This window comes from Salvelinus fontinalis, chromosome 17, assembly GCF_029448725.1.
Source record: "Salvelinus fontinalis isolate EN_2023a chromosome 17, ASM2944872v1, whole genome shotgun sequence".
Taxonomy (NCBI): Eukaryota; Metazoa; Chordata; class Actinopteri; order Salmoniformes; family Salmonidae; genus Salvelinus; species Salvelinus fontinalis.
Genome location: NC_074681.1, coordinates 37,047,337 through 37,064,347, shown reverse-complemented (window position 1 = coordinate 37,064,347; position 17,011 = coordinate 37,047,337). Strand labels below are relative to the sequence as shown.

The window sequence follows — 17,011 nt, the reverse complement described above, 5'->3', positions numbered from 1 at the left end:
AATAATGAATTGTATCTTGCTAATTGACAACGTTTGGCATGTTCATGCTCATCCATAATGTAATTTACACTAGGCCTAGCCCCTATATCAGCGCGAATGCTATGCATATATTTCAACAATGAAGCCATGCAATTACTTAGAACAATGTGACTGCAAACAGGTTCAAGTTAAGATATTTAGCAAAGATGGGATGCGTCTAGATTTTGTTATTTAATTTCTGTAAACGATTAAACAAACTATAATGGACTAACATTGGAATTGGAGTTGATTCAAATGCAATACATAAAAGACAGTAAATACACAACTTGAAGCAATCACATATTTAGCCATGGAGCACGTTCTGATTGGCCAGTGAGTGGCCAAGCCTGACACACCCACAACTGGTTTATTCATCAAAACCTAGTCCTTTTGTGCCACCAGCACCCCACTGAAAATTTTTGGTTGTGAAAATATCAAAAATATTTGTTACACACCACCGGACCTATAGCGCTACCTACCGCCAGCGCATAGATTTACCATTGCGTTAGATTTGTTAATCAATTACAAATTACATGACCCTCCCCTGGAAATTGAAAAATCATGACCCTCCCCCATTTTCCTCCGGGTAACAATTGTGTAAATTTCGGTCACTCCCTTATGCATAAACCCACATGAGATGTGAGTTCAACTACCCTACTACCTCCCCATTCTGTGTTACATCATAACACCATAGGTCTTTCCCCTTTTTATACTATCAATAGTTGTTTCTCTAGACCCTATAAATATAGGCAAATCGATGTGAAAATGTTCTCTCTTGTTTATGGTGCCAAAACACTCTCTTGTTTATGGTCCCAAAACTCTCTCTCTTTCTCTGGCTCTTTCATGCACGCACAGACAGACACACAAACACAGGATAACTATCCCACTACCCCTGGTGGAGGTAGTCACTATTGAAAGAGCCAGAAGTGGGTTTTAGATTTAGAGTACAAGGTTCTGCAAGTCTACAACGTCAATCAAAGCCGGCTTGACCAACCCCCTTTTCCCTTCGGGCCAGCAGGTTGTAAAGCCATTAAAGAAAGCATCAAGGATTTTCTTCCCAATAGACCTCTTAGTGCGAGCCTCCCTTTCAAGCTGTGGTTAAGGTTGGGGGGGCGAGGTCTCCTTGTTCCTAAATGAACCATGTACTGTTTTTGGAGCGCAAGATTCGGTATTATTCTTATTCACAGCGCTGTCTTCCTATTCGGAACTTTTGAGAGAGCATCCACCAGCAACATTAAGGTAAATCGCATACTTTTCATTCAAAAATTGTTTTTTATCTTATCCATAAAGCCGTGCGCTTCAAACATCCTTGCTCTCAACGCAAATGTCTGCTCGTGTATGCCGGTATTTGTGTGAAAGCATTCAAATGGCAAGAGAGTATTACGCTGTTTTCTAGACTAGCCTACTAACCCATGCTTGCCTGCAACAATTTCAATCCATTCGGTACTGTAGGCTATTAGTGAAGTCTAGGTTTTGCGCCTTCTTTTCCGCTATGCTTCATGCCGAACTCCTTTTCTAGACTCTTTATGCTTTAAGATCAAAGCCCCAGCTGGAGTCTTTATTTCTGTCTGCCTGGCATTTCCGAAGCTGTTGAAGTAGCTGCACATTATTAGAGAGCTTCGTGGTCCACTGGACTAAAACTAATGAGGCAGGGACGGAAGACGAGGAAGGATACGGTACTGGATAGTACTTCAGTTCAAATTGAAGGAAGGTAATCTGGAGACGTTTGACATGGGATATTACAAGAGGATCCTATGGGCTAACAAAGTAGCCGCGGCTAGTTTACCTCAAACCAACATCAGGGAACTATGTTATAACACAGCTTCTGAAAAAAGATTTACGGGAACGTTTTACAGACATGCTTCAAACCGTCTACATACGTTAAAACAGCATTTATGAACGATATGGTTTTCCATTTCCAAGGGTTCGTGTCCATTCTTGATGTATGAGTAACAACTCAGCCTCTTGAATCATCCACCTGACCCGTGCTCGGTCGCGGCAGCAGCTGACCCGCTTAACTCCAGTAACGTTGTAATACAACTGTCCCATGCACAATTATCCCCCCCACCGGACTCCGCCGCCTCCAAAAGTATACTAATTTGTACTTCCCGGGAGGTCCATTGTTTGAGAGCCTGGTGCATTAAAACGTTAAAAAAAACTAAATAGTCTATTTAGATTGCTAGATATCCAGAAGGCATTCAGAGAAACATATGGGGCTTGCACATTCTTGTTTGGACAAGCATTTTTATTTTTATTTTATTTAACCTTTATTTAACCAGGTAGGCAAATTGAGAACACGTTCTCATTTACAATTGCGACCTGGCCAAGATAAAGCAAAGCAGTTCGACACATACAACAACACATAGTTACACATGGAGTAAAAACAAACATATAGTCAATAATACAGTGAAAAAAAATAAGTCTATATACAATGTGAGCAAGTGAGGTGAGATAAGGGAGGTGAAGGCAAACAGATATATGTATAAATAAATAAAATATAAAAAGGCCATGGAGGCGAAGTGAGTACAACACAGCAAGTAAAATAAAAACTAAAAAACACTGGAATGGTTGGTTTGCATTGGAAGAAAGTGCAAAGTAGAGACAGAAATAATGGGGTGCAAAGGAGCAAAATAAATTAATAAATAAATACAGTAGGTAAAGAGGTAGTTGTTTGGGCTAAATTGTAGATGGGTTATGTACAGGTGCAGTAATCTATGAGCTGCTCTGACAGCTGGTGCTTAAAGCTAGTGAGGGAGATAGGTGTTTCCAGTTTCAGAGATTTTTGTAGTTCGTTCCAGTCATTGGCAGCAGAGAACTGGAAGGAGAGGCGTCCAAAGGAAGAATTGGTTTTGGGGGTGACTAGAGAGATATACCTGCTGGAGCGCGTGCTACAGGTAGGTGCTGCTATGGTGACCAGCGAGCTGAGATAAGGGGGGACTTTACCTAGCAGGGTCTTGTAGATGACCTGGAACCAGTGGGTTTGGCGACGAGTATGAAGCGAGGGCCAGCCAACGAGAGTGTACAGGTCGCAGTGGTGGGTAGTATATGGGGCTTTGGTGACAAAACGGATGGCACTGTGATAGACTGCATCCAATTTATTGAGTAGGGTTTTGGAGGCTATTTTGTAAATGACATCACCGAAGTCGAGGATTGGTAGGATGGTCAGTTTTACAATGGTATGTTTGGCAGCATGAGTAAAGGATGCTTTGTTGCGGAATAGGAAGCCAATTCTAGATTTGACTTTGGATTGGAGATGTTTGATGTGGGTCTGGAAGGAGAGTTTACAGTCTAACCAGACACCTAGGTATTTGTAGTTGTCCACATATTCTAAGTCAGAGCCGTCCAAAGTAGTGATGTTGGACAGGCGGGCAGGAGCAGGCAGCGATCGGTTGAAGAGCATGCATTTGGTTTTACTTGTATTTAAGAGCAGTTGGAGGCCACGGAAGGAGAGTTGTATGGCATTGAAGCTCGCCTGGAGGGTTGTTAACACAGTGTCAAAAGAAGGGCCAGAAGTATACAGAATAGTGTCGTCTGCGTAGAGGTGGATCAGAGAATCACCAGCAGCAAGAGCGACATCATTGATGTAAACAGAGAAGAGAGTCGGTCCAAGAATTGAACCCTGTGGCACCCCCATAGAGACTGCCAGAGGCCCGGACAACAGACCCTCCGATTTGACACACTGAACTCTATCAGAGAAGTAGTTGGTGAACCAGACGAGGCAATCATTAGAGAAACCAAGCATCTAGTCCCCCTAGTTGAGTTACAGAACTGTCAATCTTTTCGGATTTTTGCTCATGTTTGTGATTTTAGCAAACTTGCTTTTTTTTCATTACCAGTTCTTGTATTCAAATTTGTGGTGATGTAAAATGAGCGTGTTGTGAAATCTATATGGCTGTCATATAGACTATAGGCCAGCAAAACATGCAAACACAAGTCTTCCCAAAATTATAAAACTAAAATTATAGGCAACCTAAAAATACCACCCAAAAATGGCTGCAAATAATTCAAAATGTGCAGTTGAATATAGGTTCTATAACCACAGTTTCTACTCTTGAGAAATATTGAGTGTGAAACATTAATCATTGGGAAGAAATCCGAGGCCCTAGAACAGTGTGGCCAGCCATGGCAGTGTCTGTGTGCTGTTAATGCACTCTAATGGTCAGGTTTAGAGGGCTACGATTAACCTGAGGTCTAGACAACAGGAGTCAGCTTCAGTTACTCACAGACAGTCACTGGCCCTTTCATCTAGCACTCGTTTTAGCAGCCCTCAATCCTCCCTCTGTCTCCATTCCCCCTCCCTCCCTCCTTCTCTTCCTCCTCCCTCCAGTCTCTCATCCACCTCTCTAACTCATCAAAAGCACAGTAATGCTCTTAAAAGTCTTGGCCTGTCTCTACCTCTGTAAAGAAAAGATATTCATAGCCAACCACCAGCTCTGTTTTGAATTTTAGGCTCTTTCTTTCTCTCCCCCCCCCCCCCCCCCCCCCCCCCCTTTCTCTCTCTCCTTCCCCCTCTCTCTCCCTCCTAAATGGATTACAGGTTTTGGTTAGGTTTCTGCTTTCCTTTAAGTCACAGAAGTAAACTGTATCACCCCTGCATCTTTCACCACTTGGAATAAACTCTGAATGTCTAGGTTTTAAGGCATACCCCAGGAGGTAGCAGCAGCCCTTTTGGACTCTGCTTCAGTCTGTGTATCCAAACACGTGTTAACAGGTTTGTCCGGTGGAAAGTGTACCATAGCACCATAAGTGGTCGCAATGTGTTCACTGAATGGTTTAGGGAAACACTCCCCAGTGTGTGCTTATTCATACAGGGAGGACACACTTCAGGAACAGAGGAAGCAAAGCAAAGTCAATCATGTTACTGTGTTACTTGCTGCCCTTACTCTTACACACAGACAGAACACTTACAATGGGAATCTTGTGCGAATGCCACCTAAAGTGATTTTCGGTCTTTTCGTTTTCCGTACCCGCTCGGGTTTATTGGAACAGTCCAGCCAGCTGCTGCTGCCAATTGCAGTCTGCACAGCAACCCTACTGTTAGAGCTACAGGGCTTTTCCCAACACGTATAGGAAACAACACAACTGTCCCTTATGCTTTCCTTATGGGGAGAGAGAAGAAGAGACAAAACAGTTCTGGACAACCTAAACTACATCGAGATGGACATACACACGCAACAAGCACCCACGCGCACACACACACATGTGCATACTGTACATACAGTGTAATACACATGTAAAATACTCTGTCTCTGCCAGGACAGTAGTGACGGGAGGGAGGATGTCCAGCGGCAGAGCCGGCACAGCCAGAGGCACCAGGGCCGGGGACAGCAGCCCGACGAGGTGGCCCAGTGGTGGGGAGAGTGGAGCAGCTGGTCCACCTGCTCCAGGACCTGTGGAGGAGGGGTGCGCTCTCAGGAACGACACTGTCTGCAGCAGAGGTAAAGATACACCATCACTGACCTGACGAAGATCCACTCTTGGATTGAAACGTTGCCTAACAAAAAGGTATGTGCTGGAGCAATCGCGTGTGCGGGCCGTACATTATTTCTACAACTAGTTGTAGTTCCCTAAAACTTGGGAACCTAACTAACCATCACTTCTCTGAAGCTGCCACTGCCTGCTATGGTCTTTAGGCAGTAGAGAGCCAACCCAATGCTAGAATTAACTAGGCCAGTGGGACCAAGGAGTCAGGCTGCTAATCATTATGGCTACTCAAATTGGTTAAAAAAAGTTTTGAAAAGTTAGCTTGCCAACTCATTAATGTTGTTTGTGAAATACTCTCCTGGAGGAAAATTAGACCCAACACTTACATTTGTTTTTGGGTTATAACACACTGTTTGAGATTTCTGTAAGAGTGACAATATTTCCCACATCATGCTAGCTATGATGACAGCTACCAAAATGAACTCCAATTCAATTCTACCATACTCCAAAGGCTCATTCAGGAAGCCTGGAAATTGAGGTCCAACCATCACAGAGTCAACCAATCAAGACTTATAAAACGCTTCCTGTTTCCTGCTGTCACAAACTGTTATGACACGCTTTACACTATTACACTTATGACAGCCTAATGTAGGCATTACAACACACACTTACTTCCAAGTGTTCCGGAAATGTCTCCCAGCAGTGGTCTGACCAGGACTGACAGGCTGCAGTGCTGCTAACACACAAACACACACACACACACACACACACACACACACACACACACACACACACACACACACACACACACACACACACACACACACACACACACACACACACACACACACACACACACACACATACACACATACACACATACACACATACACACAGAGACCCACACACACACAGTTTGACCCTGAACTGAACCCACTTCTCATACTGGGGGGTGTCAGTCCTCATCAGCGGGTTTGACTCCAGAGTTCATTTAAACGGCTGGTAATTGGGGGCTCAATGACCTCCGGTCTGAAGTGTCTATGTTCAACCCTGCCTGACGGCCCCTGCTGTTGGTGTGTGTGACATAACATGTACTATAACATGTATGTGACATAACATGTACTATAACATATAACATGTGTATATGTGTTTTGTTTGTGGAGGATTCAAGGAATAATGCTGATGGATTTGTTTGAGAACTGGGTTTGTTAAATAAGGTGGATTTGGGGTTTTCATTAACTTGACAGTTATGTGGATTAACAGTTTCTAGGGAGACAAATACAAAACGTCATATTTCCAAATGGCTTAGATGTAAGTATAGGTTTTGACCCCACCAGTTTTCGTTTGAGAGAATAGGAGGTCGAGAAAGAGAGCAAGAGAGAGAGAGAAAGAGAGAGGGAATGAAAGAAAGAGACAGAGAGAGCGTGAAAAAGAGACGTTTCCCCCCCTGACAAATAACCTCCGGGGCACCCTCTTGCGGTCCGAGGAATGTCCTGTGGAATGAACATCAATCCCGGCGGTCAGCGGTTCCACATGACACGGGCCAGTCTGGCCGGAGTGACAGCCATATTTATAAAAGGGCTTTTAGTCAGGCGCTGGGCCATTTAGGGGGAGATTCCTCCCCAGATAAGCACCAGGGTTTGACTTTGAGCTGTTCCACCTGGCGCCCATTAACACTCCCCCTGTGTGGTGTGGGGGTTTGGGGAGGGTGAAGGGGGGTGGGGAGAGAGAGAGAAAGAGGGAGATGAGAGTAAAGAGAGAGAGAGGGGAAAGAAGAGAGAGAGAGAGGGTGAAGGGGGGTGGGTGAATGAAGACAAAGAGAGACAGGGAGAGAGGGAAAGAGAACAAGGGAACGGAAGAGGGGAGATGGAAAGGGTGTGTTAGAGAGAGAGAGAGAAGGAGAGAGAGAGAGAAGAGGAGACCCACATCTGGAGGGGAGGAGTGGAAGGAGTGTTGGGGAAAGCGCTGAAAAAGCCTGGGAACGTTCAACATCTGGAGTCTAGGTGGGGCTCAGACTGTGAGAGCTAGATGTGTCTATCTCATGTTAGAAAAGTAGGCTAAACATGAAGGGCTGACTCCTTAAAGGGATTACCACAGTGGAGATACTAGAGTAACTCACCTTTTTCTTCTATGAGCTTATCGTGAACCTTTGAGGCCACTTCCACTTTACAAATCTTAAGGAGTACACTGTGAGACCCTTAACAAGGCTCAAGCTAAGGTATCTTTATTGTAATATCCCATTGTGTCTGCTCATGCCAGATAAGTATGTTTCAAATCCTTTCTCTCCAGACTCACTGCCACACAGAACATCAACAGTTCCTTCTGTGTCGGATCTCCGAAGCAGTATCAGCTATGTCCATTTCAGGTATGCTTTTACCCCAACACCATGAAGTGAATTTTCTCCTCTCCTTTTGGGAGTATCAACTGAGTCTCAACAACAGTTTTTGCTTGGCACCTATTAGCTTATGCACCATTGCCCTAACCCATTTCTAATGGATTACGTTTACATTGATTCAGCACCCCTTTAAAAGGGCAATCTGCAGTTGCTACATACTCTTTGGACTTATAAATTAAGGATATATACTAATTGATTCTTGAAGAATATACAGGTATCTTACAAAGTCAAAACCCTGGTGCTTATCTGGGGAGGAATCTCCCCCTAAATGGCCCAGCGCCTGACTAAAAGCCCAGATGAGCTAAGTTTAACTGTCGTACCCTGTCGGAACCCAAAATATATGCTAGTTTTACTCCAATGTTTGGAAACATTATACATGTAAACAAACACTCTATAGCCTCCAAATATGCTCAAAACCGTAATTTTGATATCTTGGATGGTCAGTCCTTGCATCAATAGCTCAGTCTACTGTATGCATTTAAGACTGTTTACATTTCTCCAGGCCCATCCCTCAGCTTTTTACCAAAACAGAGGCAGGGTGGCCTGTTGTTATTGTTTTCAACTGCGGACTGCCCTGTTAAAGGGGAATATGAGCTTTAGACCGAAGATGTTTCAGTGTCACGGTCCAAAAAACCTGCCTTGCCTACTCTACTTCCATTTGTTTCTGAGACTTGGTTTACTCTTGTCTCATCCTGCTGTTCTCGTCTTTCTCCCCAGCCCTGCGTCAGTACCAGTGTTAGCTTTAAGCAGCAGCAGTGCTCCCAGTTCAACGCCAAAGCCTTCGGCAGGAGACACTATGAGTGGGTGCCCCTCTATCCAGGTAAGCAATGAATTAGTCATAGATGGTTTTCGTTCTCTAAAATGCTATTTTGCTAGGTCCCAATTATAACTCCTCCCTATAGAAGTGTGCGGTTGTTCACCTTCACTGATTCGAAAAGGAAATGACTGGTATAAGAAATATGGTGAAGACTCCCCCGAGCCCATGCCTCCACCAATCCTATGCTTTTAGATTTGTGGGAAGTAATGAACATGTGCACACTTCAGGAGAAAGAAGCTATTATTGGGACGCACCTTCTATTTCTCCCTCTCTCTCCTTCTTCCTTTCCCTCTCAAGCTTTTGCCTAGTTGCATTCATTTGATGTTCATTTTTTTCTCTCATGATTACTCCTTCATTTGTCTCTTTGTCTTTCATTCTTTTGTCTGCCTCGCTTGGCTCTTGCCTGCCAGAATCAGGAAACGAGTACCTTTCCATAGAACGTCTTGCATCATGCTCTAAGGCCCCAGTCCAAGGCTTATGTCATCTTTAAACTTAGACTATTATGTCTTGGTTTCTAGGTAAATGACATATAGACATGACAAATAAAAACATTCTCATTCATATCTAATCGCATTTGGGTGAATTTCTCAATCCCTTTCTAATCAAATCTCCGTTCTAGACAATAACCTCAGGGACTGGCTTTTGTAGCTAGCGTCAAAACAGCCTTAACGAACTTAAGAGTATCTGAACATTTCTTTAAGTTGTTCTCTGTCACTTCCTGGCCCAGATGACTACATCAGTATCTCCAACAAGCCGTGTGACCTTCAGTGCACCAGCACCACAGGGGAGAGGCAGCTGCTGGTCCCTGCGCACGACGGAACCTACTGCCGGGACGGCATCTACCAGGGTGTCTGCATTGAGGGCCAGTGTCAGGTGCGCCACAGGGATCGGTATTAGGACCATACATTTTTTTCCGTGATCAACCGCTTGAGTCTCTTTTGGTTCAAAGCATCTGCCAAGCAATGTCAATCAATGCCCTTTGGACCTAGGTCTGTAATGAGTTAATGCCAGGAGATTTTTTACCTAATTAACCACTTGAGTCTTGTTTGGTTCAAAGCATCTGCCAAACAATATACCTAGTTTTCCTGGTCAGGTCACAGGGTTAGGAAAAGGATCCCAAACGCATGAGGACTTTCTTCTCTTCTCTCCCCTGGCTGCCCTGTACTACAGACGGTGGGTTGTGACGGGAAGCTTTATTCCAGTAAAACAGTAGATACGTGCGGCGTGTGCGGCGGGAATGGCAGCTCCTGCTACAGAGTGTCTGGATCTCACCGGAAAGGGAGCACACAGTTAGGTATATCTTAAGTAGTATCAAGAGGTTATACAGCATATCCTACCTTTTTTAAGTGCCCTTCTAAACATCTATAAAATCAAAGAGCCCTAACCTCCATTTCACAGTGTGCCTGGAAATAAAGGTGGGTGATCTTGTTTTTTCCCCTTTGGTTCAGGTTATGTGTTTATCACCAACATTCCTGTTGGTGCCACCGACATCCAGATCATTGAGAGACGGAAAACCGAAAATATACTGGGTAAGATTCAGATCATGTTGTATTGAATTTGATTGGGATACAGTAACTAGAAATTGTGAAACTTAACAAGCGGAACATGTTTTGGACAACCTTCATAGTTACTAGAATGAAGAAATATGAGCTGTTGTTGATTTCCGTGCGATTACCATAGGCCCTATCCAATCAAAACTCGTGTCTGGGTTCGTGGAATAAATCTAAAACAAAATTAATTTAGCGAGAAAGTTGTTACAGCTGTTGTCCATAAGATCGTATTGCTTTCCTCCAGCCCTATCCGATGAAGCAGGACACTTCTTTTTCAATGGGAACACAATTATCGACAATCCCCGTAACTTCCGTGTTGCTGGCACAGTCTTCAAGTACAGGAGACCCGCTAACCTCTTATCAGATGGATTTGAGTACATCATCGCCCAAGGACCCACTGACCAGGGGCTAAACGTCATGGTAGGTATTTAGGTATGTACTGTCTGTAGGTAACTAGGGCATGTTTTCCAGTGAGTCCTAAAAATAGACAATTGACATGTTGGCTTTGTTGTAATGTGATTGAAAGGCCTCTTACCCTTTTATACAAGTACTACAACCTGAATGGAAAGATGCCCCACATCACATACGAGTACACCGTACCTCGCACCCCAGAAGCCCGCACAACAACCCCAGTAGCCTCACCTCCAGAGGAGGTCCAGATACGAGCACTGTCCGTTGTCGAACCAGCAGTCCCAGAACCATGGCCCCCGGTGGCCCAAGAAACAATAGCCAACGCCACTGCCACTGAACTCTCCTTCAATGATAATGAGATTGAGGCCAGCGAGGACTATGGGAAGCTGGGAAACCACAGTGGTGTTCTGGTCCCGGACGAGCCTCCAGATGTAGACCATGACCATGACCATGAAGGTCTTGTGTGGGAACTACAGGCTCCTCTCAACCTCAGTCGACCTCCAGCCATGCTGGTGTTCAGACCAGCCAGTGAGATCTACCACAACAACCTGGAGAATAAGCTAGGAGACCAGGGACATCCTGCACCTGCTAACTACAGTGAGTCTGAGTAGGAAGTTGATATCTGGGCTGTGTATCCACTTGACTGTTTTACAGAGAGTTTTAACTTTCAAATGTACATACATTGTTGTATCTGTAACGTACAAGGACATTGGCCTGTAGTCTGTCACTTTTAGTTGGGAAGTTTCTTCGAAGTATATTATTGCGGGATATCAGCAAACAGTTTTGATGCCCTTTTGTAATGGGACTGTTCTGAAGAATTTTTAATGAGATCTGAAATCATTTCTATGTATTTTACAATATTTTACAAGGGACAGACTCAAACTTGATCGATGGCGACTCTCCCGGTCCCAATGGCACCCACCGACCATCCAAGCCCCTCCACAGGAGCCTGTTCCTGGACCTGGTCTCTGAGCCAGGTGGCTTCAGACAACCCTGCCAGGATGGCTCCAACCTCTGCCCTCTCCTGGAACTCAACACCAGCTCCTCCCTGGACAACAGCCTGGCCCAGCTGGAGATCTACCCAGGCAGCCTCAACCTCCACGAGGCCACGGCTGAGGACAGCGCCCCCTATGGACTCCTTTTCCAACCAGAGCCCAACGGGACAGAGAGTTCCAACCTCGTCAACCTCCACCAGGTAGAGCCGGTACAGGCCCCCGACACAGAGAGGTGAGCTGCCTTAGTGGAAGGGTGGGGGGGGGGGGGGGTCTGTCGCATTTTATGTGCTTTAGTTTGTTGTTATTTGTTGGCCCTTTGCATTTTCATATTGAATAACCATCATGCTTTCCCCCCCGATGGTACCTACCTTTATATTAAGTAGATACATTGCTAGGTTCAACTTGGTTCAATTCAGACGTTCAATCACCTTTCTCCCTCTCCCTCGATCTCTTCCTCCCATTCTCCGGGTTTTGTCCTTCTTCCTCCCTCTCTCTCCCAATGCGTTCCAGCAGCAATGAGTTTGAGGTGGGATTGCTAGACCGTGACATCAGCCTTGCTGACATGTACAGATGGAAGGTATCTGCGTATGCACCCTGCAGCTCAACATGTACCACAGGTGCAGCTACCAGCCACACCACACACACAGTGTACACAGACACACACACACACGTACACCCCCCACATTGTACACACACATTCTCACACACGTTACACAAACATAGACACGCACCGGTACTGGCAAATCACTTAGTGTCTCTTCTCTCCAGGTTGATCATACCTCTCACTAAATATACTTTAGTCTCATTAACCAACTTAACGTAAAGGATACATGTTCACTGGGATGTTTTGTTTAACCCTGACTGTTCAACAGCTGTGTGAGTTTCGGTATTATATTGGTCATGGTAGTCTACGTTTCCTTGCCAGGTATCAGCACGTCCTACGCCCTGTGCGTCCGGTACGACGGCTCTGAGGTGGATGAGACTTACTGTGACGCCGTGACCAGACCTGAACCCACACATGAGTTCTGCACCGGGAAGGAGTGTCCACCCAGGTTCGATATCCCATATGATCAGTTTGACCGCAACATCAGACTGGGGTCCTTGTGGACCATTAAATAGTATTCTGAATTGTATTCCGTTGGCTAGGACCTGATGGTTTCAGAATAACATTCAGTCTCCCGTTCCCTTCACACAAATAATAACTTTTCTCCAGTACAATTGTGACCGCCTGGAGTTTGAACCCGGTTGCCCTGCATGCCATAAGATTGCGTTAGCCAGCGGAGCTAAAGCCTTCTACTAACCTTTATACGTGGTCTGACTGGGTCTTCGCCCTAGGTGGGAGACCAGTCGGTGGAGTGAGTGTTCGAGGACGTGCGGCGAGGGCTACCAGTTCCGCACAGTGCGCTGCTGGAAGATGATGGCTCCAGGCTTCGACAGCTCTGTGTACGACGAGCTGTGTGTGGCTGCAGAGCTGCAGAAACCAATGGCACGCAAGGCCTGCAAGAGCAAAGGCTGTGGCCCACAGTGGGAAGTCTCTGACTGGTCTGAGGTGTGTGTGTGTGTGTTTTTAAAAATGGTGTATCTGTCAAGGAATCTTTACGATAGAAATGGATCTTCAAGTATGTGTTCTGGGTAACAGTAGGAACCATATGAAGTTGTAAAATGTTAGCTATCGTACTTCATCGTTGGATCACGAGCGGCAGGTAGCCCAGTGGTTAGAGCGTTGGGCCAGTAACCGAAAGGTTGCTAGATCGAATCCCCGAGCTGACGAGGTAAAAATCTGTCGTTCTGCCCCTGAACAAGGCAGTTCACCCACTGTTCCTAGGCCGTCATTGTAGGAAAAAATTTGTTCTGAACTGACTTGCCTAGTTAAATAAAAGAATAATAATCACTCAGGAGTGAAGGATCATAATAGTGAGTGTTCTCTGAGTGTTGATGGAGGGCAGTGTGGTCGTTTCTCTCTTCCAGTGTTCCGCTCGGTGTGGGGGACGTGGTTTGAGGAGTCGGGAGGTGCGCTGCTCCATGGAGACGCGTCTGTGTAACGAATCCTCGCGGCCACTCAGCGAGAAGGAGTGTGAGGGACCGCCCTGTGACCGCAGGTGGACTGTTTCGGACTGGGGCCCTGTGAGTTAGCCACCCTCGGCTGCACGAAGGTCTTAGCCTAGGCACAGCTAACACCCAATGGGTATTCCCCAGGGGTATTCACGTGGTCAGGAAGAAACTCCTTTACATCATCAACTACACAGATCGTCATGTTCTTAGGCCTTGGCAGCAACAATATGGGCTGATAAAGAATCTTGATATTGTATTTTGATAATATATAATTGATAGGAAATCAACACAGCTCCTCTTGATCTTGAATACGCTCTCCCTCCTTGTCCCTTTGTTTCCCTCTCTCTATTTCCCTGTCATCACGTACTGTCTCTCTCGTACATCTTCTTACTCTTCCTTACTGTCCCTCCCTCACACTCTCTCTCTCTCCCCTTCCTCCCCCCCTGGCTGTCTGTGTACTCTCTAAGTGTTCAGGGGCCTGTGGCGAGGGCAGGATGACGCGCTACGTGGCGTGCAAGAACAGCAACGGCAACGTGATCTCTGACGGCCAGTGCGACCTGGACCTCAAGCCCCTGGCCGTGTACCCCTGTGGGGACAAGAACTGCCCCGCGCACTGGGTGGAACAGGAGTGGGAACAGGTGAGTGTGCTGTAGCTTTATGGAGAAGAAAGACTTGCCTAGCAGGGCTCAATACAAGTCAGATCTTTTATTTGAGAGTTCACCGTGAGTTCAGCTTCAGTCGTTTCTATTTTCATCCCATTTGATTCAATACGCTTAGCAAACATTGTCATGGTAATAACGCAACAAACAAGTCCAGGCCTTACAGCAAGGACAAAACTTCATTAAAAAAAAGGTCATGAAAAAAATGAATGCGGGTTTACCGATGACTGGTTTTGGGCGTAACAGTCTTCCTTTCTTACCTGCATGTACCGCTGTGTGAAATGCATGATCCACAAAGGAACTACATGCAAGATGACAGAGAAGTCTCTGGCTGTGGCTGTGACAATCTTCCTCTCCTCTCCTCCCTGTGTACCACCAGTGTAACACCACCTGTGGGCGGGGGGTGAAAACGCGGCAGGTGGTGTGTTCAGGCCTGGAGGACGGCGTGTTTAAGGAGTTCCACGGGCAGACGTGTGACTCCGCCCTCAAACCCGAGGAGAGCTCCGCCTGCTTCGAGAGGCCCTGCTCCAAGTGGTTCACCACTTCCTGGTCTCAGGTACATGTCGTTAGAGCGATCCAACCGCTGTCACTGTTACTCACTTACTTAGGACCATCAATGGACTCCTCTCCATCGCACTCTGTCTAGCGCAGACTCCTCTAGCTCATTCCACTGTTATTTAGACCATTCTATCAGTATTTAAGTCATAGTTTAGTAGTAGATGGGAAAGAATAACTGCAGGGTTTGTGTGATGCTCTCACTCTCTCCCTTCTCAAGCACAGTACAAAATGTGGACGCTTGTCACTTTTTGTTCCTGTGTGTGAGTAATGCCGTTGCTTTTCTTCTCCTCCCATCACAGTGCAGTAAGACATGTGGCAGCGGGGTGCACGTTCGGGAGGTGAAGTGCTACCAGGGGGAGGAGCTAGGCCACAGCTGTGATTCCGCCCTCAAACCTGAGGCCGGGCAGACGTGTGAGGTGCAGGCCTGTCCCACAGAGGCCCCAGGTAGGAAGAACGCTGTCTGTCTGCCTAACTGTCTGTCTGTCAAAATGGCCACTGTAATATTGTCCCCCCCTCTTCTCCCCCAGTTGAAGAGGTGTGTCAGGACAAGGCTACGGCCAACTGTGCCCTGGTGCTGAAGGTGAAGCTGTGTACACACTGGTACTACAGGAAGGCCTGCTGCCAGTCCTGTAAGAGCAAGGCCCCGTAAGGGCCAGGGGCCACAGGCCAGGGGCCCGCACTCACAATGGCCCCCCACAGAATGTGAAGACAGTCCCCATACAGGACACCTTGCACTGTGCCCTGGACTCTTTTCCTTTAGATTGTAGACTTGTCCTATAGCCTGGTTCCAGAAGTTATATGGCCTGTAGCCAACTCTGACTTGTTTTCATGCCAAAGCTACGGGTAACTGCCAAAATTATGGAAACACCAACATAAAGTGTCTTAATAGGGCGTTGGGCCACCACAAGCCACCAGAACAGCTTCAATGCAACTTGACATAGATTCTACAAGTGTCTGGAACTCTATTGGATCGATGCGACACCATCCTTCCATGAGAAATGACATCATTTAGTGTTTTGTTGATGGTGGTGGAAAACGCTGTCTCAGGCGGTGCTCCAGAATCTCCCATAAGTGTTAATTTGGGTTGAGATCTGGTGACTGAGACGGCCATGGCATATGGTTTACACCGTTTTCATGCTCATCAAACCATTTAGTGACCACTCGTGCCCTGTGGATGGAGGCAATGTCGCCCACTCCCATCTGGGTAGAAATGATTCACCATAGGTTGGCGTTTACCTGGCCCTCTAAGGGGTTGAGTGGACATAAACCATGCCAGGAAAAAGCACCACACACCATAACAGAGCCTCCAGAACCCTCATTTACTCAAGTGTTTCCATTATTTTGGCAGTTACCTGTACACGTTTGGAATGATAAGAAAGGAACGTTGCAGAGAGGGGTTCCCTAAAGCACATACAGATGAGACCAGGCTAGAATTGTCCCCCAATCTCTCCTTCCTCCCTAACCACTACCAGAACCTCATGCCTATCCTCACCCCTAACCCAAGACCTTCCACCCCGTCCACCTCTCTACCCCCTTTTCCTCCAAGCCCAAAACCCTGGGAGCCAGACCAACTCCCACCAAAGGTGCTATAATACCCTGGGTGTCGGGCGCAAACCGCTCAGTAACACTACAACCCCCCAAAGGCAGCTCCTGTTACGTGACTGTATATCGAGCTGGATCCACAGCTCCACGGTCAGGAGAGACCAACCGGTCCGACCGTCCAACCGTGGCTCGACCACTCAGTGCACGGTCTCTCCACCTCTTCTGCTGTAATTGTTCTAAATGTGTACTGTATGTCTCCAGCTGTTTTAGGAAGACCGAAAATAAAAGCCAAGCTGTTTTGGAAGTTCCACGGTTGTTGTTTTTTTTTGAGTTTACACCGCTTTACCAGGCTACTATCGTACATTCCCTTGGACTTTTCCACAACACTTACAGAGCATAGTAAGAGAACATAATGGTTAGAGGTAATTCAATAAACGTTGGTGGCCACAGAAGAACTACGGAATCTGGAAAGACGTTCATGAAATAATGTCTTCAGGTGATTGCGTCGTTCAGGCTTTCAAGCACAGACTGAAATGTTACGTTTTAACAACTTAGACAACCCTGTCCTTTTTTTCGTTGTGTTGAGTTGG

At 46.3% G+C, this 17,011-nt stretch overlaps 1 protein-coding gene across 2 annotated transcripts; it reads left to right on the top strand.

Moving 5' to 3' along the window:
- Nucleotides 1-914: 914 nt before the first annotated feature.
- si:ch211-267e7.3 (ADAMTS-like protein 2) lies at nucleotides 915-16,729 on the top strand. Of its 2 annotated transcripts, none has more exons than XM_055867281.1 (18): nucleotides 915-1,257; nucleotides 5,275-5,456; nucleotides 7,732-7,807; nucleotides 8,555-8,657; nucleotides 9,382-9,527; nucleotides 9,825-9,948; nucleotides 10,103-10,183; nucleotides 10,449-10,624; nucleotides 10,753-11,212; nucleotides 11,485-11,842; nucleotides 12,124-12,227; nucleotides 12,536-12,662; nucleotides 12,946-13,159; nucleotides 13,579-13,734; nucleotides 14,130-14,300; nucleotides 14,701-14,877; nucleotides 15,179-15,323; nucleotides 15,407-16,729. In XM_055867281.1, exons 1-18 carry the CDS (start codon nucleotides 1,159-1,161, stop codon nucleotides 15,526-15,528), a joined length of 3,021 nt encoding a protein of 1,006 aa, XP_055723256.1. In that variant the 5' UTR covers nucleotides 915-1,158; the 3' UTR covers nucleotides 15,529-16,729. The 2 variants fall into 2 exon arrangements, with proteins under 2 accessions (XP_055723256.1, XP_055723255.1); XM_055867280.1 differs by having other exon boundaries at nucleotides 12,121-12,227.
- The last annotated feature ends 282 nt before the right edge of the window (nucleotides 16,730-17,011 follow it).